Source organism: Lissotriton helveticus, chromosome 4_2 (genome assembly GCF_964261635.1).
Source record: "Lissotriton helveticus chromosome 4_2, aLisHel1.1, whole genome shotgun sequence".
NCBI lineage: Eukaryota > Metazoa > Chordata > Amphibia > Caudata > Salamandridae > Lissotriton > Lissotriton helveticus.
The window spans coordinates 98,682,632-98,699,749 of record NC_136064.1 but is presented as its reverse complement, the minus strand read 5'-3'; the positions used below and the strand labels follow the sequence as shown (position 1 = coordinate 98,699,749).

General features: G+C 50.1%; 1 protein-coding gene across 1 annotated transcript in view; it reads left to right on the top strand.

Annotated features, from left to right (window-relative positions):
- Positions 1-17,118, top strand: part of LOC144751959 (uncharacterized) — a 309,766-nt gene that overhangs the window by 244,241 nt on the left and 48,407 nt on the right. Inside the window, exon 7 of the mRNA XM_078639921.1 lies at positions 11,606-11,727. Within this exon, the coding sequence (XP_078496047.1) occupies positions 11,606-11,727 (122 nt within the window). The remainder of the gene's footprint in view (positions 1-11,605; positions 11,728-17,118) is intronic.

Below are 17,118 nucleotides of genomic sequence, written 5' to 3'. Positions count from 1 at the left end.
GAATGCTAACCCCGTCGCCAGAATTGGCGAGGGGTTAGTATTCCAATTCGTATGACACCTTACTCGACATGTTTTGATAAAGCGATACCAGAGTTGGCACATAACCGCGAGGATTATAATGCACTTAAGAGTATATGGTATGCGATATCATGGAAACGGCTAAGGGATGGATCCCGAAAGCCGCAGACAGGCTCAGCTCATGCTAGAGCACCGTCTCACACGATTCCAAGCACTCTGCCTTCAGGATTGTTAAGGCCTGCTATAGGAGTGACTGATAGGAGATCTGTGTGTCCATTTTAGGGTTAGATATAGGTATACTATATCTAAAGCAAAGGGTGAGTACACCACCTTGCCCCAGCTGTCGTGCAGCCAGTTGTGTCAGTTTTAGTTAGTCAATCCAGGGGTGGCATAATACATGCTTCAGCCCCTGGGAGACTTCTGGGTGCACCTCAGCCCTGGGTACAGGGACTTGGAGAGGGCCCAGTGCCAATTCAGTACCTGAGTACAATTTGGATAGAGAGAACAGCTAGGCTGTGGGTCTGATTAGCAGGCCCACAGCCAGGGAAAGTCGTAAACCAGTGCAGCAAAAAGCAAAAATCTGGGTGATCATAGGATTGCAGACCCTACTCTCCTACATGACCCCCCCCCCAAACTTTGGGACAATAAGCTAACCTTGACCAGGTGAGTCTTCTTGCTCTAAGTGGAAATACCTGGAGAGCCCATCAGCATTGCTGTGATCAGTCCCAGGTCTATGCTCCACTGTAAAATCCATCCCCTGTAGGGAAATGGACCACCTAAGCAGTTTGGGGTTTTCACCCTTCATCTGATTTAGCCACAAGAGGGGCTTATGGTCTGTCTGAATGGTGAAGTGAGTGCCAAACAAGTAGGCCCTCAGCTTCTTCAGGGCCCAGACCACAGCAAAGGCCTCCCTCTCAATAGCTGACCAATTTTTCTCTCTGGGTGTCAACCTCCTACTAATGAAAGCAATAGGCTGATCATTACCATCAAAATTCAGTTGAGACAGAACAGCTCCCACACCCAACTCAGAAGCATCTGTTTGGACAATGAATGGCTTGGAGTAATCTGGACTCTTGAGGATAGGTGCTGTGCACATGGCCTGCTTTAGGTCATTGAATGCTTTCTGACAGCTTGCTGTCCACTGAACTTTCTTTGGCATCTTCTTGCTTGTCAGGTCATTAAGGGGGGTCACTATGGACCCATAATTTCTGACAAACTTCCTATAGTACCCAGTCAGGCCCAAGAAAGCTCGAACCTGAGTCTGGGTGATTGGAGGAGTCCAGTCCTTGATGGCCTGTATCTTACTCTCCAGTGGCTGAACCTGGCCTCCACCTACAAGGTGGCCCAGGTATACAACCTGTGACTGCCCTATCTGGCACTTTGTGGCCTTGATAGTGAGGCCTGCCTTTTGCAGGGCCTCTAACACTTTCCTCAGGTGGACCAGGTGATCCTCCCAGGTGGAGCTAAAGACAGCAATATCGTCAAGATAAGCTGCACAGAAGTCATCCAGCCCAGTGAGGACTTGATTCACCAACCTTTGGAAGGTGGCAGGTGCATTTTTCAGTCCAAAGGGCATTACCACAAATTGATAATGCCCTCCAGGGGTAGAAAATGCTGTCTTAGGTTTGGCTTCCTCAGCTAACCTGATTTGCCAATACCCAGCTGTCAAATCAAATGTGCTTAAGAAGTTGGCAGAAGCCAATCTATCTATAAGCTCATCTGCTCTTGGTATTGGGTGGGCATCAGTCTTAGTGACTGCATTGAGGCCTCTGTAGTCTACGCAAAACCTCATCTCTCTCTTACCACCCTGGGTGTGAGGCTTTGGCACTAGAACTACTGGGCTAGCCCAAGGGCTATCTGAGGGCTCAATGACTCCCAGTTCCAACATTTTCTGCACTTCAGTTTTGATGCAGTCTCTAACATGATCAGGCTGCCTGTAGATTTTACTCTTGACAGGCAGACTGTCTCCAGTGTCAACATCATGGGTACACCAATCAGTTTGGCTGGGTGTCAGAGAGAACATATGTCGAAAGGATTGCAGAACTTGCCTGCAATCCTGTTGCTGATGTTCAGTGAGGCTGCCACAAAAGACAACACCATCAACTGACCCATCATCAGGATTCTGAGTGAGCAGGTCTGGGAGAGGGTCACTCTCTTCCTCCTGTCACTCATCTGTGGCCATGAGCAAGCTCATGTCCTTCCTGTCAACATATGCCTTGAGCCTGTTAACATGGAGCACTCTGAGAGGGCTCCTGGGAGTTCCAAGGTCCACCAGGTAGGTAACCTCTCCCTTTTGCTCAATGATGGTGTGGGGCCCAGACCATTTGTCTTTCAGAGCTGCTGGGGCCACTGGCTCCAGCACCCACACCTTCTGTCCTGGCTGATACACAGTCAGTACAGCCTTTTGGTCATGCCAAGCTTTTTGAAGTTCCTGGCTGGCCTCAAGGTTTTTAGATGCCTTTTCCATATACTCAGCCATCCTGGAGCGGAGACCAAGTACATAGTCCACTTTGTTGGTTGCAGGCTTTTTGAGAGGTCTCTCCCATCCTTCCTTCACCAAACACAGGGGTCCTCTTACAGGATGCCCATACAGAAGCTCAAAAGGGCTGTAGCCAACCCCCTTCTGTGGGACCTCTCTGTAAGCAAACAAGAGGCAGGGGATCAGGACATCCCATCTTCTCCTAAGAGGTTCAGGTAGTCCATGAATCATCCCTTTCAGGGTCCTGTTGAATCTCTCAACAAGCCCATTGCATTGTGGATGATAGGGTGTGGTGAACTTGTAGTTCACACCACACTCTTTCCACATGGCAGTCAGATATCCTGACATGAAGTTTGTACCTCTGTCAGAAACGACCTCCTTAGGGAAACCCACTCTGGAGAACACTCCAACTAGGGCTCTTGCCACTACAGGGGCTGTAGTGGTCCTAAGGGGAATAGCCTCAGGATACCTGGTGGCATGGTCCACCACCACCAGTATAAACTTGTGTCCTGATGCTGTCTGGGGTTCCATTGGACCAACAATGTCAATCCCCACTCTTTCAAAGGGAACCCCCACCACAGGTAGTGGTATGAGGGGGGCCTTTGTTGTGCCACCTGACTTACCACTGGCTTGGCAAGTGACACATGAGCGACAAAACTCCTTGGTATTCTCATTCATATGGGGCCAGTGAAAGTGTGAGACAAGCCTGTCCCAAGTCTTTGTCTGACCTAAATGACCTGCAAGGGGAATCTCATGGGCCAAGGTGAGAAGGAAACCTCTCAGAGACAAGGGGATGACCAGCCTCCTGGTTGCACCAGGCTTGGGGTCTCTTGACTCAGAGTACAGGAGTCCATCTTCCCAGTATACCCTGTGGGCACCTGTGGCATTCCCTGCAGCCTCAGCAGCAGCCTGCTGTCTGAGGGGTTCAAGGGAAGGGCAGCTCAACTGTTCCTTCCCCAGGTCTGCTCTGGAGGGTCCCCCTGAGCCCAGAAACTCAACTTGATCAAGTTCAAGCTCTTTAGGCTCAGTTTCCCTCAGCTCCTCTAGATCAGCCTCCTCAGAGACTTGATCCTCAACCTGGGGCAAGGGGGAAGGCAAAGCCTTACCCTTACTGCTCTTCTTCTTGGAAGGTGTCTGGTCCATACTTTCAGGATCCAGCACCTGTTCAGTGGGGCATCTTCTGGCCTGTGACCTAGTCACAGCAAGCACATGTGCTGGCAAGCCTAACATCTCCATGTGAGTCCTCTGCTCCACTTCTGACCATTGTGATGACTCCAAATCATTGCCCAACAAACAATCAACTGGGAGGTCTGAACTGACTACAACTTTCTTTTGTCCCTTCACTCCACCCCAGGAGAAAGCTACAATTGCCACACTATGACTAGTAGTGACATTGCTGGCATTGGTCACCAGGAAATCAGTACCTGGCATGATCTGTCCAGGGTCCACAAAGTTAGGTGTCACCATGGTGACACTGGCACAAGTGTCCCTATAGGCCTGAGCCATTTTGCCATTAATCAAAGGTGTCTGCCTGTATTTGCCCAAGGTATTGGGACTTATTTCAGGGGACACATCCATATCCCCTGTACAGACAAGGACAGCCTGAGTGAGTGTGCCAACTAAGTTGTCAGACCCCTCAGTGCCCAAGGTTAACCCAACTAATGCCTTGGGAGTGACACTACCACTACTGACTGTACTAGGGGGTGCAGTTGCTTTAGGAGCTGTAGTGGCAGGAGTTTGTCCTCCTCCTCTTTTGGTGCACTCACTAAACCAGTGAGATTTACTTTTGCAGTACTGGCACCACCTTTTTGACTGGCCTTCTTGAGTCTTCTTCTTCTGGGAAGCCTGACCCCCACCCTCTTTGGTTTGTTGGGGACCTGGTGAAGACTTCTGGTCATTTTGCTCATTCTTAACATTACCCTTCTGGTCTGCTTTCTTCTGACCACCCTGGTTCTGGTTCTGCTTGATCCTTGTCCTGACCCATTTGTCTGCCTTCTTTCCCAATTCTTGGGGAGAGGTCAGATCTGAATCAACAAGGTGCTGGTGCAGCAACTGGTTCTGACAATTGTTCAAAATTTGTTCTCTCATCATTAGATTATACAATCCTGTGTAATCTGTAACCTTGCTACCCAGCAACCAGCCCTCCAAAGCCTTAGTGGCACAATCCACAAAATCAGACCAGTCCTGAGACTGAGTTTTCTGGGTGTCTCTGAACAGCAACCTGTACTGCTCAGTGGTTAAACCAAACCCATCAACCAGTGTATTCTTCAGGACCTGGTAATTGTTAGCATCCTCCACTCTTGTAGTGAGGAGCTTATCTCTACCTTTACCATCAAAGGAGAGCCACAGTATAGCTGCCCACTGACTCTGGGGAATGCCCTGCACAGTGCAGGCCCTCTCCAGAGCAGCCATCCATTTCTGGATATCATCCCCTTGCTTAAAGGGGGGCACTATTTTAGTCAGGTGTTTAGTATCTAAACCCTTCTCTCTATCTCTTGGGAGATTGCTGCCACCAGTGGGAGCTAGCCCACTCATCTGCTGCTCTCTTGCCAGGGCAAACTTCTCTTTGGCCAGGGCAATTTCTTCCCTCTCAATCCTCAGTTCAGCTTGTCTCATCCTAGCTTCATGCTCCTTTCTCTGAGGGGAAGTATATCTCCTCTGTGGAGGATTCCTTCTCCCCTGAGAAGAGGCATTAGAGTGCAGAGATCTATTGGAGTCCCTAGAAAGAGATCTATCTCTCCTAACTCCAAGGTTAGGCCCACTTCGGGTTAGTACTGGGGGGCCCCCAGATCCTAGCCCAAGTAAGTCTAAGTTGGTCCTAGTTAGCCTTCTGACTACCTCAAGACCTTTGTCTACCTCATCCCCAGAGAGTACCTCCTGATCCTCCTCCTCAACTGCTGAATCAGTGTTGGGGAGGTCTGGATCCCCAGAGGTTCCCTCTAAGGCTGGCATGCTCTCATGTAACTGAGAGAGCTTTCTGGCATCATATGTCTCTAAGAGACCTATCAGAAAGGGAATGGTGGGGTTAGACCCCTGCTTCAGTTTCCTGGAGACACAGAGTTGCCTCATCTCCTGAAAATTGAGAGCTGCATATCTTGAAGTGACCTGTGGAGGGTCAACACTGACCAGGGGAGTCTCAGTAGAGTCCCCCTGAGTCGACATGCTTTTCTAGTGAGGTGTAAGTGGTGCACTTACCTACACTATATGTTTGCCTACTGATCCCTTGCTAGAGTTGTAGTTTAGGGTGTGCTAGGCCCTAGGAGCTACAACAGCTGGTTCAGTAGAACTCAGAGTATTCTAAGCTAAGTTATATGTACCTTTAGTACTTATGTGATCTTTCACAAGATATTCTTAGGGCATGTGTGGTAAAACAACAGCAAGCTCAAATCCCACCGCTGCCACCAATGTGAGAAGTTGGCCTGATGTGCAGTGTTCACTATTCTAGTGATCACTATATATCAGTCCAAACAACCCTTATTGATGATTGGTTGTAAGTCAACCTTATAGACCAGCTATCCTAGTAGCATGGATACGAGCAGTCTAAGGCTAAGACTCTAGAGGGCGTGTTAAGCCAGCTGTTTTACCATCACATTACCCCTTGAACACCCAGTGAAAGGACACCACACAAGTGTTATGAAAATAAACAGTGTATTTATTAGAATCACAACAACCCTGTACTCTTTATGAGGACAGGGTGCTAGGCACACAACAAAACTCTTACGAAAATACTTTTAAGTTAGCACGTTACACAAATGCCCGAGGGGCACGAAAAACCATATACGCTAAAAGTGGAATGCGAATTACTAGCAGGTAAGTAACAGTTCTAATAGGCTTTGGAATCGCTAGGACTGGACTAGGGAATCGTTAGATTACTACTAGGAGGCCCAGGGGACTCTGGTGCAGAGTGTGCACTCTCACGCGGGATGCGGGACAAAGTCTATGGAAGCTAGAATTCACAAAGTTAGTGTTCACGGGCGAACCCGACCTGGTAGGGAGAAAACGACAGTGGATCCTGACCCTTGGATAGTGAGGCTATGCTGGGACACCGGAGTGCCGAAGTTACCTAGCCCAGGGGCTGCAGCTGCATAGGTCTGAAAAGACGTCGGGGATCTCGTTGCCGGACCAGGAGCCTGGAAGGAAGAAGTTGCTGGCAGGCGACCAGTGAAGGAAAGTTCGATGGATCCAAGCCTGGATCAAGGAAGAAGAAAACCTGAAAGCAGAGGGGACCAAGTTCTTGAATCACTAGCCAGTGATTAAGTGGGCACCAGGATGGCACCGGGCGAAGTCACCGCAGTCAGGTGAGTGGGCGCTGCTGGGCTCTGCAGTCTCTCGGACCAGGAGGCGTTGTCGGCGACCAGGATGGAGGTGCGAGCTGTCCCACGGAGGATGAAGTCGTTGGCGTCGAAGTTACCCAGGATTGGGCAACAAGCCTTGGCTAATTCAAGCCCACGCGGTGGACTCAAAATGGCGTCTTGAGTGGACCAGGGGGGTCCGGGGTGCTCTTCTTCTGGAAGGGAGCAAGGGCCAGTCTGGAGCAACCAGACCAGCAGCAGAAATGTCGTCGGGCGTCGTCGGGAAGGCCACAAGCCAACGGGCTAGTAGCCAAACAACGCGGTGAGCAGCGGAAAGCAGAAGGGCCCCACGCAGATCGTGGAGATGCTGGGGGGCTGAACTTCGGAGCTGGAGCTGCTCAGAGTCGGGGCTTCTCGGACCCCAAAGCACTCACCAGTAGGTTACTCGGCGGGCTTGCTGGAAAGAAGTCGTGCAATCTTGCAGATGGCCGGTCCCTTGAGGTCTCGTCGCACCCACGGTTCTCAGCTGGGCTGTAGAGGTGGGTAGAGGTCAGAGGTGCCAGGGAAGCCGGTTCTCGTCGAGCTGGGCAGTCGGATTCCGGTGGAAGGACTTGCAGCAGACCGCAGTGTTCTTAGATGGTGCCTGCGGATGCAGGGTGACTACTCCTTAGTCACAAGGGAGAAATCTTAGGAAGAAGTCTTGAGTTCCTTTCGCAGAAAGTAGTTTCAGGATTCAAAGATGATCTGATTTGGAAGGGGGCCAGTTCCTACCTTTATCCTGTAAAAAGGGGCTGGCACGCGACTAAGTCCTGCCCTATGGGTGGGACCAGGAGGGGGGTGGTTACACCCACTTCCTTGGCGGGCTTTTCCCCAACACAGGGTCTGGAGTGACCCTGGAACTGGTTCCAGCCAGCCTATGCACAGTGAGCACCGGGGTGCCACGTGCAGTCACCTTCCTCTAAAGCCCTGCCTACCTACAATACACAAAACCCTGTCTGGGACGGTGCTGGCACCGCCCCTGGCAGGAAACCCTTTGTCCTTATCTCCTGCTCTGGGAGGACTCCCAGCAGCAGGAGGGCAGACTTGTGTCTCGGTGGCAGCATCCATTTTGTGGATGCTAAGGCTCTGTCTGACTTTTAACCGGGTTATAGGCTACAGGCATGTCGTGTCCCTCTAGAAGGGTGGAATGCTAACCCCGTCGCCAGAATTGGCGAGGGGTTAGTGTTCCAATTCGTATGACACCTTACTCGACATGTTTTGATAAAGCGATACCAGAGTTGGCACATAACCGCGAGGATTATAATGCACTTAAGAGTATATGGTATGCGATATCATGGAAACGGCTAAGGGATGGATCCCGAAAGCCGCAGACAGGCTCAGCTCATGCTAGAGCACCGTCTCACACGATTCCAAGCACTCTGCCTTCAGGATTGTTAAGGCCTGCTATAGGAGTGACTGATAGGAGATCTGTGTGTCCATTTTAGGGTTAGATATAGGTATACTATATCTAAAGCAAAGGGTGAGTACACCACCTTGCCCCAGCTGTCGTGCAGCCAGTTGTGTCAGTTTTAGTTAGTCAATCCAGGGGTGGCATAATACATGCTTCAGCCCCTGGGAGACTTCTGGGTGCACCTCAGCCCTGGGTACAGGGACTTGGAGAGGGCCCAGTGCCAATTCAGTACCTGAGTACAATTTGGATAGAGAGAACAGCTAGGCTGTGGGTCTGATTAGCAGGCCCACAGCCAGGGAAAGTCGTAAACCAGTGCAGCAAAAAGCAAAAATCTGGGTGATCATAGGATTGCAGACCCTACTCTCCTACAAGAGGTCTCTGAAATTTTATCTGGAACGAACAAAACCATTCAGAAAGTCTTCTCAACTTTGTCTCTTATAGTGCCCCGCGGAAGGGATTTCCGCTTTCGAAGCACAGTATTTCACGTTAGATCTCGAATACGATTCCGTATCGTCATCAGGAAGCGGGCAAACCGCTTGAAAGATGAGTTTGTGCTCATTCAACGAGATCTGTTGATTCATCAGTGGCTCTATTCTCAGGAGTACCAATCAAGGACATCTGTAGAGCAGCTACGTGGAGCAGTACACACACCTTCACGAAGCACTACTGCCTGGTCCTGAGAAATCTTTTTCAATGAGATGTGAGTTTTCCCTACAATCCCTCCTTCCTATATTGCACATTTTGTATCTAATTTATGTTTATTCTTCTCTGTGGTAACGTGTTTATAATTTGTTTCTTATAAGGAGATTTATGTTGATATGTAAGGATATTCATATAACCAAATGTGCTCATGACTTACTGCTAGCTACTCTGATACAAAGCATCGGAATCTATGAAAGTTCCAATACTGGGGTAAGAAAACAAGTTACTTACCTGTAACTTTGGTTCCCCAGTATTGGTAACTTTCATAGATTCCCATGCGCCCGCCCTCCCCCTGGGAAAGCTCAGCCTCTTTTACTGAGATAGTTGCTGTTACACAACGGCTACGAAAAATCTGAGGCTCTCTCAGGAGGGTATCTTTTACAAAAAGAAGTGGACAAACTACAAAATTAGATGAGGCCTAGGCCTAGTTTTCTCTTTTGTACTTACTGCTATGGTATTATTTATTTACAGAGGCTCCCATTCCGACGACGGGGGAATGAAACAAAGCATGGGAATCTATGAAAGTACCAATACTGGGGAACTAAAGTTACAGGTAAGTAACTTGTTTTCTCCCATCGACTCCTCCGCCATGTCATACTACAACCAACCAGGTTTAGTTGGGTCCTGTGACAATAGGCAGTGCACCCCTGGAGTCAGCTGGAGCATCAGGGCATCTGATTGTGAAATACCTGGCATGATATTTGAATGCCAGGGCAGACCAGCTCAGCAGGCAGCACTCGGCAGATCACAAATGATGGTTGCATGGTGAGATGGCGGAGGGTGTCTTCAGAGAGTGGGGAGAACCCTGGCTGGATCTTTTTGCCAGTCGAATGCAGTGTCAACCTTTTGCTCATTTCTTTCCCTGGAAAGCGCTCTCTAGGAGATTTATTCGGACTAGATTGGGGAATGGGACTCTGGAACACCTTTCCGTATTTCCTCCTCCTAAAAATCAGAACCGGGCCCAAGTCATCCTACGGGCTCCAGGTTGTTCAATTTGTGTTGTACCTAAAACTTCTGGGCAGGAGCATCTGTCCCTGATAGGGGTGCCGCTTTGGAAGGATCTTTTGTCGCAGCACCAGGGTAGGATTCTGCACCTGCATAATCTACACCTCTGTGTGGAGATTGTGCAGCAGCAGGTTACCGCCTTTAATCCACCATTTGAGGTTGTGGGCGACGTCCTTCCTGCCAGCAAGGTCTTGCAGTGGACACAAAGGCTTGTTTTTGGCCTTATTGGGTTTGTCGGACCAGCTGTCCTTGTTTAAATCACCTTTTGTGTGTTAAACATTTAAGAAATCTCATTACATGTGCATTCCTAAACCATTTGTGATGCCACAGTCTGGCCTTAACTTGGTCCTTGCATTAGTCATGTGCACTCCTTTCAAGTTGATGCACGGCTGTTCATTGCATCTTAGGGCGGTCACTTAAGCTTGTTGTGTGTTGAACTCCAGGTTCTTTTGGTTCAACCACCTTTTTCAGACAATCTGGTGACAAGGACTAGGCTGCCATCTTTCTGAAAGTTGACTCCTTTACACATTGAATAATCCATCAATTTTCCAGCGTTCTTTGCCCCGTCTCACCCCTCAAGAGGAAAGACGCCATTGTTTGGACCATGAAAGGGCTTTAAGCTTTTATGTTTATTGCACAAAAGACCATTGATGGGCATTCAGCTTTTTGTGGGGTTCTCTGGGGCATGAAATGAAAGGCTGCGCAGAAAAGGACTCTGAGACAGATGTGCAATGGATTGCCCAAAATGTAGTCTCTGGATGGTGTCTGAGCCCATTCCACGTTGCCACCATTGCGTTGGTGCGCCGAGTGCCTCTCTTGGACATCTGTCTGGCATCAACGCAAATAGTGCATACATTTACGAAGAACTACTGCTTAGACTGCCTTGTCCGACAGGAAGGGCATTTTGCCCATTCGTTGCCTGTTCGATCCTGCAGGACTTTTTAGTCGGAGCCCATTAGACATACCATCCATCTTCGGGAAGGTCTGCTTTGGCATTTATTCTAAAGGGGAGGAATTCACAGTTACAAGTATTGGTCAGCAGAAGTTACTTAACTTGAGTAATGTTCTTTCTATTGGATAATCTAACTGCACATTCCTCACTGCCCTCCCAACTCACATTTTACGAAGAGGGCTCGAACGGCTAAAATGGTCCCCCAAATTGTAGATCAGCACACCTTAACCAACCATTGTTTTAAGCTCTGTGTCTGAGAGCACAGAGAGAAAAGACGAGACTGATATCCCCACGCAGGAGTGGCACTTGTATTTGGTGATGCTCAGTCTGCATAGCACCTCTTATTCCGTCCATTTGTTTGCTCTAGCACCTCCTCTGGGCAGCTTTCTTCAGCAGCACCTACTGTCTGAAGCATCACCCGTTCACGTGTTTGGGCGAGTTCCCAAACTCACTGGTGCGACATTCTCAACTAACCTTCTGAGGTATATGATTAAACTGTTGCTATGTGAACTTGTCGGGAGTAGGGGCTGGGACAAATGTGGGGTTAGTGGTGGGGCAGAGCACAATCGCCACCCAACCAGTGCACAAACATTTGTAGAAGTAAAACCCTGTACTAGAAATGTTTCACTTTAACTTTTGAGAAGGTAAAAGCTCTACATTTTCTCTTTACTAGCCCTTTTAACCATCTACACGTCTGTCTCTTCCAGCTGCAGACGAGGTCACCTTTGGAGCAAGCAACGCCCCAATTGATCCTCCGACTGAGCAGCAGCCAGCCCCCGGCGTTGAGGAATGCACTCGGACAACGTATGATAACGATTCCCCCTGTCATGTGAGTACAATCTGACATTGGTGTAGCTTCCTTTCAGGCACAGACATTTATGCCCCTTTATTGCTTCAATTCTAAAATGTTTGAGGGCTGTGGCTCTGACGTGTATTCCTCTGTTATGTTGATCTGTGTTTGAGACCTGTATTTCACTGTTTAGCAGCTACATATGTGACGTGTACTTCTGTAGCTCCGGGTATGTGATGTGTATTCCTATGTCCTCTGTGGCTTCACGTCGGACTAGTGTTCCTCTGTGCATCTCCAGGTCCTCGACTTGTATTTCTCCTTGTGCTCTGGATATGTGACTTGTGGTGGTCTGTGCTGATCTGTGTGCTATACAGATGTCTGTGATTTGTATTTTTCTGTGTGAATGGTGCCCAGGAGCTGTGACATGTATTCCTCTGTGCTCACCAGGGCTCAAGGTCTGTGATCATATCATCATGATGTTTTAATGTATGTATTGAGCTCTTGCCCCTAAGCAATGTAAAGTTGGCGATGTCAGGCATTGCGAAGAAGTTACATGGCATTTGGAGGTTAGAAGGGTGCTCAGAAGGTGAACCATATACGCCAAATTTGGAAAGCTTTAATCCTGTCACGGAAACCCTGTTGAATTAGATTTCAGGATTCCTAAAAAATGTGTAAGGCAAATCCTCTTTTTCCTCCTTTTGTATGGTCTCACTCAAGTTTTTTGACTGCAAACCAGACCTCAGTGCCCTAACCCTAAAATGTCTGTCTAATTGGCTCATATCAGATTGGCATAGGCTAACTTACTTGTAAACCCCTGGTGTATGGTACCCAGGGCATGTAAGCTAGAGGGCCACTCCATGGATTGCTGTACTGGTCGTGCCACCCTGGACTTTACCTAAGTAAGACAGGTATCCCAGTCCGCCGTTGCAGACTGGAAAAGCAGATTTAAACTACCAGTCCGACTTAGATGTTTAAAGCAAGCGCAAAGTCCAGCCTCCCTCTGCAATATGTGTACATTTACCCCTAGAGCTGAGCTGCAGAGCCCTATGCAGGGTGCAACATTTTTCATGATCAGGAGCATAGATTCCCATTGCTTGTATAGTTTCCCGTTGTCGAAATGGAGTCCCCGGTATTCATAAAATAGCCATAGAAATGAGGACAAAAAAAAGAATCCTAGGCCCCGTCTAGTTTTGTAGCATATCCGCATCTTAAAGTAAAAGAGACCAAATAACATGAACAGCCAATCAGAACAGCCTCACCCCATCGAACCTTCCTGAGAGCCTCCGAGCCTCTGATTTTCTACCACACGTTGTGTAAGGAAGTCTCCACTGAGCTCTGCTCAGTTTTTGCCTATTTACCCTTATCTTGAAACTGTTTTTCCTCTATGATCTACACTACGCGGTCAACATGTAGGAGGCCTCCCCTCCTACAGAGGCGGATATCGACAACCGCGCTATTCCTCCTACTCGCAGCCCTCCCAATCATACCGGCCGCAATATACTCAACGGCAAAGCCAATAGTCTTCTTTCTCTCGTTCATCCTCGAGAGGACGACCGGGCGACAAGGGAGGGATTCCTCCAAGTGCCAGTAGCGGCTTGTTGGCTCTTCCTACTGTTCCTTTGTCCCCAGTAACACCAGTGAGGGGCAGGATATCCCAATATTTCCAAAATTTGCAACTAATTACATCAATGGGTTCTGAATATAGTTCAATCGGGCCATACTCGAATTTCAACCTCCACCACCATCCAAGCCCCGTCGCGCCACCGAATCCAAACCAACTACTCCTCAAAGGAGCGGTAGAACCGGACCCTCTAGCTCACCGGGAACAAGGATTCAACTCCTGTTTCTTTCTAGTTCAAAAGACCGAAGAAAAATTGAGTCCTATTTTAGAACTGAGGGAGCTAAACACCTACCTCATAAAGCTCTCGTTTGGGATGGTCTCCTTACAGGACATTTTGCGGCGCCTCAATCCGGAAGATTACATGGCCACTCGGGACCTCGAGGACACATACTTTCATGTCCCCATCCACCCAGCCCACAGTAAGTTCTTATGCTTTACAGTAGCCAAGAGCCACTTTCAATTCAAGGTCCTGCCTTATGGACTCATATCCCCTCTGCGGATTTTTACAACTTTTCTAGACCCTGTGGCAACGTTTCTCAGGAAGCAGAAGCTCCAGGTCTTCACTTACCTGGATGACTGGTTGCTAAAAGCTCAGTCTCATCACGCAGCAGAAGAAGCTGTCAGGACCTGCACACAGCTCTTAAGTCAATTGGGGCTTCAGCTCAACACAGAAAAGTCAGTCCTGTACCCTTCCAAATCAGCCCGGTCTTGGGGGGCCATTCTGGACACCTCTTGCTGAAAAGCATTCCCTTCAAAGGAGAGACTGACAAAGCTGATAACCTCAGCTCTCCGATTGCAAAGAAGAGGGTCACTTTCAGTTCGCCTCTACAAGTCCCTCCTCGGGTCAATCTCGTCCTGCATTCCTCTAATTCCCCATTGCAGGTTACGAATGCGCCCCCTCTAGAAGCAACTGGACTTGCACTGGTGCCAGGCAGATGGCTCTTTCGAGGACACGGTCCTAATAACTCCGCCTATGACCGAGGCGGCAGCATGGTGGACTAACAAGGACAATATCTCCAAGGGTCTCACCTTCAGGGTCACCCCAGCTCCTCTAATAATTACAACAGAAGCCTCGCTGGAAGGCTGTGGCGCGGTCTTACAAGACCTTCAAGTAAGCGGCCGCTGGCTGCCCCAGCATAGTCTACTTCACTTTAATCTGCTGGAGCTCAGGGCGATTAGTCTCGCCTTGCAGGCCTTCCTTCCGAATCGACAGTCATCTATCCTGGTCCGAACGGACAACACGATGACCATGCACTACGTAAACAAGCAGGGAGGTACAAGGTCTCGTCGATTATCCAAAGAGGCTCAGGTGATTTGGGAATGGGCAATCCAACAGGAGATATCGCTCTCAGCAGAGCATCTTCCAGGTATCCTCAACAAAAGAGCGGACACGCCCAGTCGCCTGGAATCTGTGAGCCACGAGTGGAAGCTAGACCACGCCACTCTGGAGGAGAATTCCCGACTCTGGGGTGCTCCGCCCATAGATCTCTTTGCCACTTCGGAGAACAAAAAATGCTGACTCTATGCAAGCAGGCATCACTATCCGGAATAGTTGGGGAATGCGCTTTCGATGGCCTGGTCAGGCACCTTTGTTTAAGCTTTTCCTCCGATCCTACTGATTCCCAGACTTTTCCGGAAGCTCAAGGCAGAACCCTGCAAAATGATTCTGGTGGCCCCTCCAGTTTTGGTTTACGGAGCTTCTTCTACTCTCCCTGTACCGTCCAGTTAATCTGCAGCCGATTCCTTCCCTGCTGACGATGTCCCTAGGCAAAGTAGTACACCCGGATCCAAGATCGCTTCAGTTATCAGCGTGGCTCCTGAGCACCGAGAATTTCTAGATCTAAATATCTCGTCAGAATGTAGAGATGTACTTGCTCAGGCTAGAGCCCCAAGTATAAATAAGACATCGCTTGAAATGGAAGTGTTTCTGCCTTTGGTGCCGTAAAGAGAACTTTAATCTCTACTCTTCTGCACCTCATCCGACTTTGCCATACATTCTGCAATTGGCAAAATCCGGTCTAGCTCATTCTTCCATCAAAGTACACCTTGCGGCCATTTCTAGATTCAGGCGGACTTCCTCTGGACCTTCCCTCTGGTCGATGAGTATTGTGAAACAATTTCTTAAGGCTTTTTGGGGTTTCCCTCCAGTTAAGCCTCCACTGCCTCAGTGGCAGCTTAACTTGGTTCTTCCTCCGCTCATGAGGCATCCTTTTGAACAGATTCAGAAGTTCTGGGCAGCTGTAGAGCAATGATGGGGGCCAACACGTTGGAGCCTCGCAGGCTCTGTGCCACTGACTGTCCCCTGAGCCCCTCTGGGCTCTAAACAAAGGACTGGCCCCTTGGAGCCTCGCTGGGCTCAAAACACACAGTGGGGGCTGTGAGCCTCTCAGGGCTCGTAACCAACAAGCTGATTGCCCCCTAGAGCCTCGCCGGCTCGTAATCACCAAGAAATGCCCCTTTGAGCATCTCCGGGGCTCTAAAGAGCTGTGCTCCTTGTGGGCGTCCCGCTCGGGGGGACTCGTGGACAACTGGGGCACTGGGGAGCCTCTCAGGGCTCAGAAACAACTAATGCCCCCGGGAGCCTTCGTGGCTCCAAATATAAAATGCCGCCAAGAACCTTGCAGGCTCTAAACAAAGGTGCCCTCGAGCCTCGCAGGCTCTCACGAATGGCCTCGCTGGGGTGGAGGAGTGACCCCGGGGGCGGCCACACTCACAGCTGTATGGGGAGGCGGCGGCTCCTCGCGGTGTCTGCTCCTCTCTGCCGGGCTTCTTCTTCAGCCTTCTGGCGGCACTCCGGGGCTCTCCCTCAGTCCCGGGAGCCCTGTGAAGGCCAGCGCCGCTCTCCCTCTTCACCGGACAGCTTCAGGCGGCGGCGTGCGCGGGACTTCCTCCCGCAGACCGGAAGTCCCGCCTCCCGCTAGGCAACAGACTGCCTGACTTCCTTTTTCGGCGCTCTCCGTCACCTGGGCCTCGGCGGCGATTCTCCCGGGTCCACGAGGGTAGGCTCCCTCTACTTTAAAGAGCGAAGTGCCACGGGCGGCACAAATGCGAGGTGGCCACTCACTTGGAAATGGCAAGCGCTCCCCAGCGCTGGTGGGCAATAAAGCGCTCCCAAGCGCTATAGGTGCAAATCAAGCGCTTCCAGGCGCTGGTGGCAAGAACAAAGCGCTCCCAGCGCTAGAGTAAACAAAGTACAGCAAAGAGGTCCTTGGAATGCAGCAAGATGGGGGGCAAGGCTGGGCCCAGGGGCCAGCTCACTGGTCCCTCCAGGCAGGAAGGTGGTCTTAGTGGCGGTTCCTCCTGGCGCCCAGCGGCAGCCCCCCTCAGTAAGATCAGGAAAAGAACAGATTGTAAGGGGACACAGCCCCTTTTTATACACCACATTCCTTTGTCTTTGTGCAGGGCGGGTGGAAGAACCTGTCGCAGCTGGGCTGGGAGCACCCTTGATGTGCTCAGCCCCTCACTCTATTCACTGGCAGGGCTAGGGTCGTTAGACGCACCACAGGGGGCGGAGCCAGCATTGTGTGGGGAAAGCCCAGCCCTATTCAGGACCCAGGTGCACTCCTCCCCAGCCATCAGCATGCTAATCTCCACACTCACCACCGGGCAGACCCATCATGACTCATGGAGCCTGGCATCCCAGCCAGCTCCAGCCAATCACACGCCAGTACCTTTACAGCACACACAGCCATGTCTAGAAGTGGCAGTTCCACACCAGACACATACACGCCGCGTACATCATTTCGCAGCATTCAATCACACGAGTCCGCACATACCAGACTCGAGCCTGCACACCCCACGCATCAGGA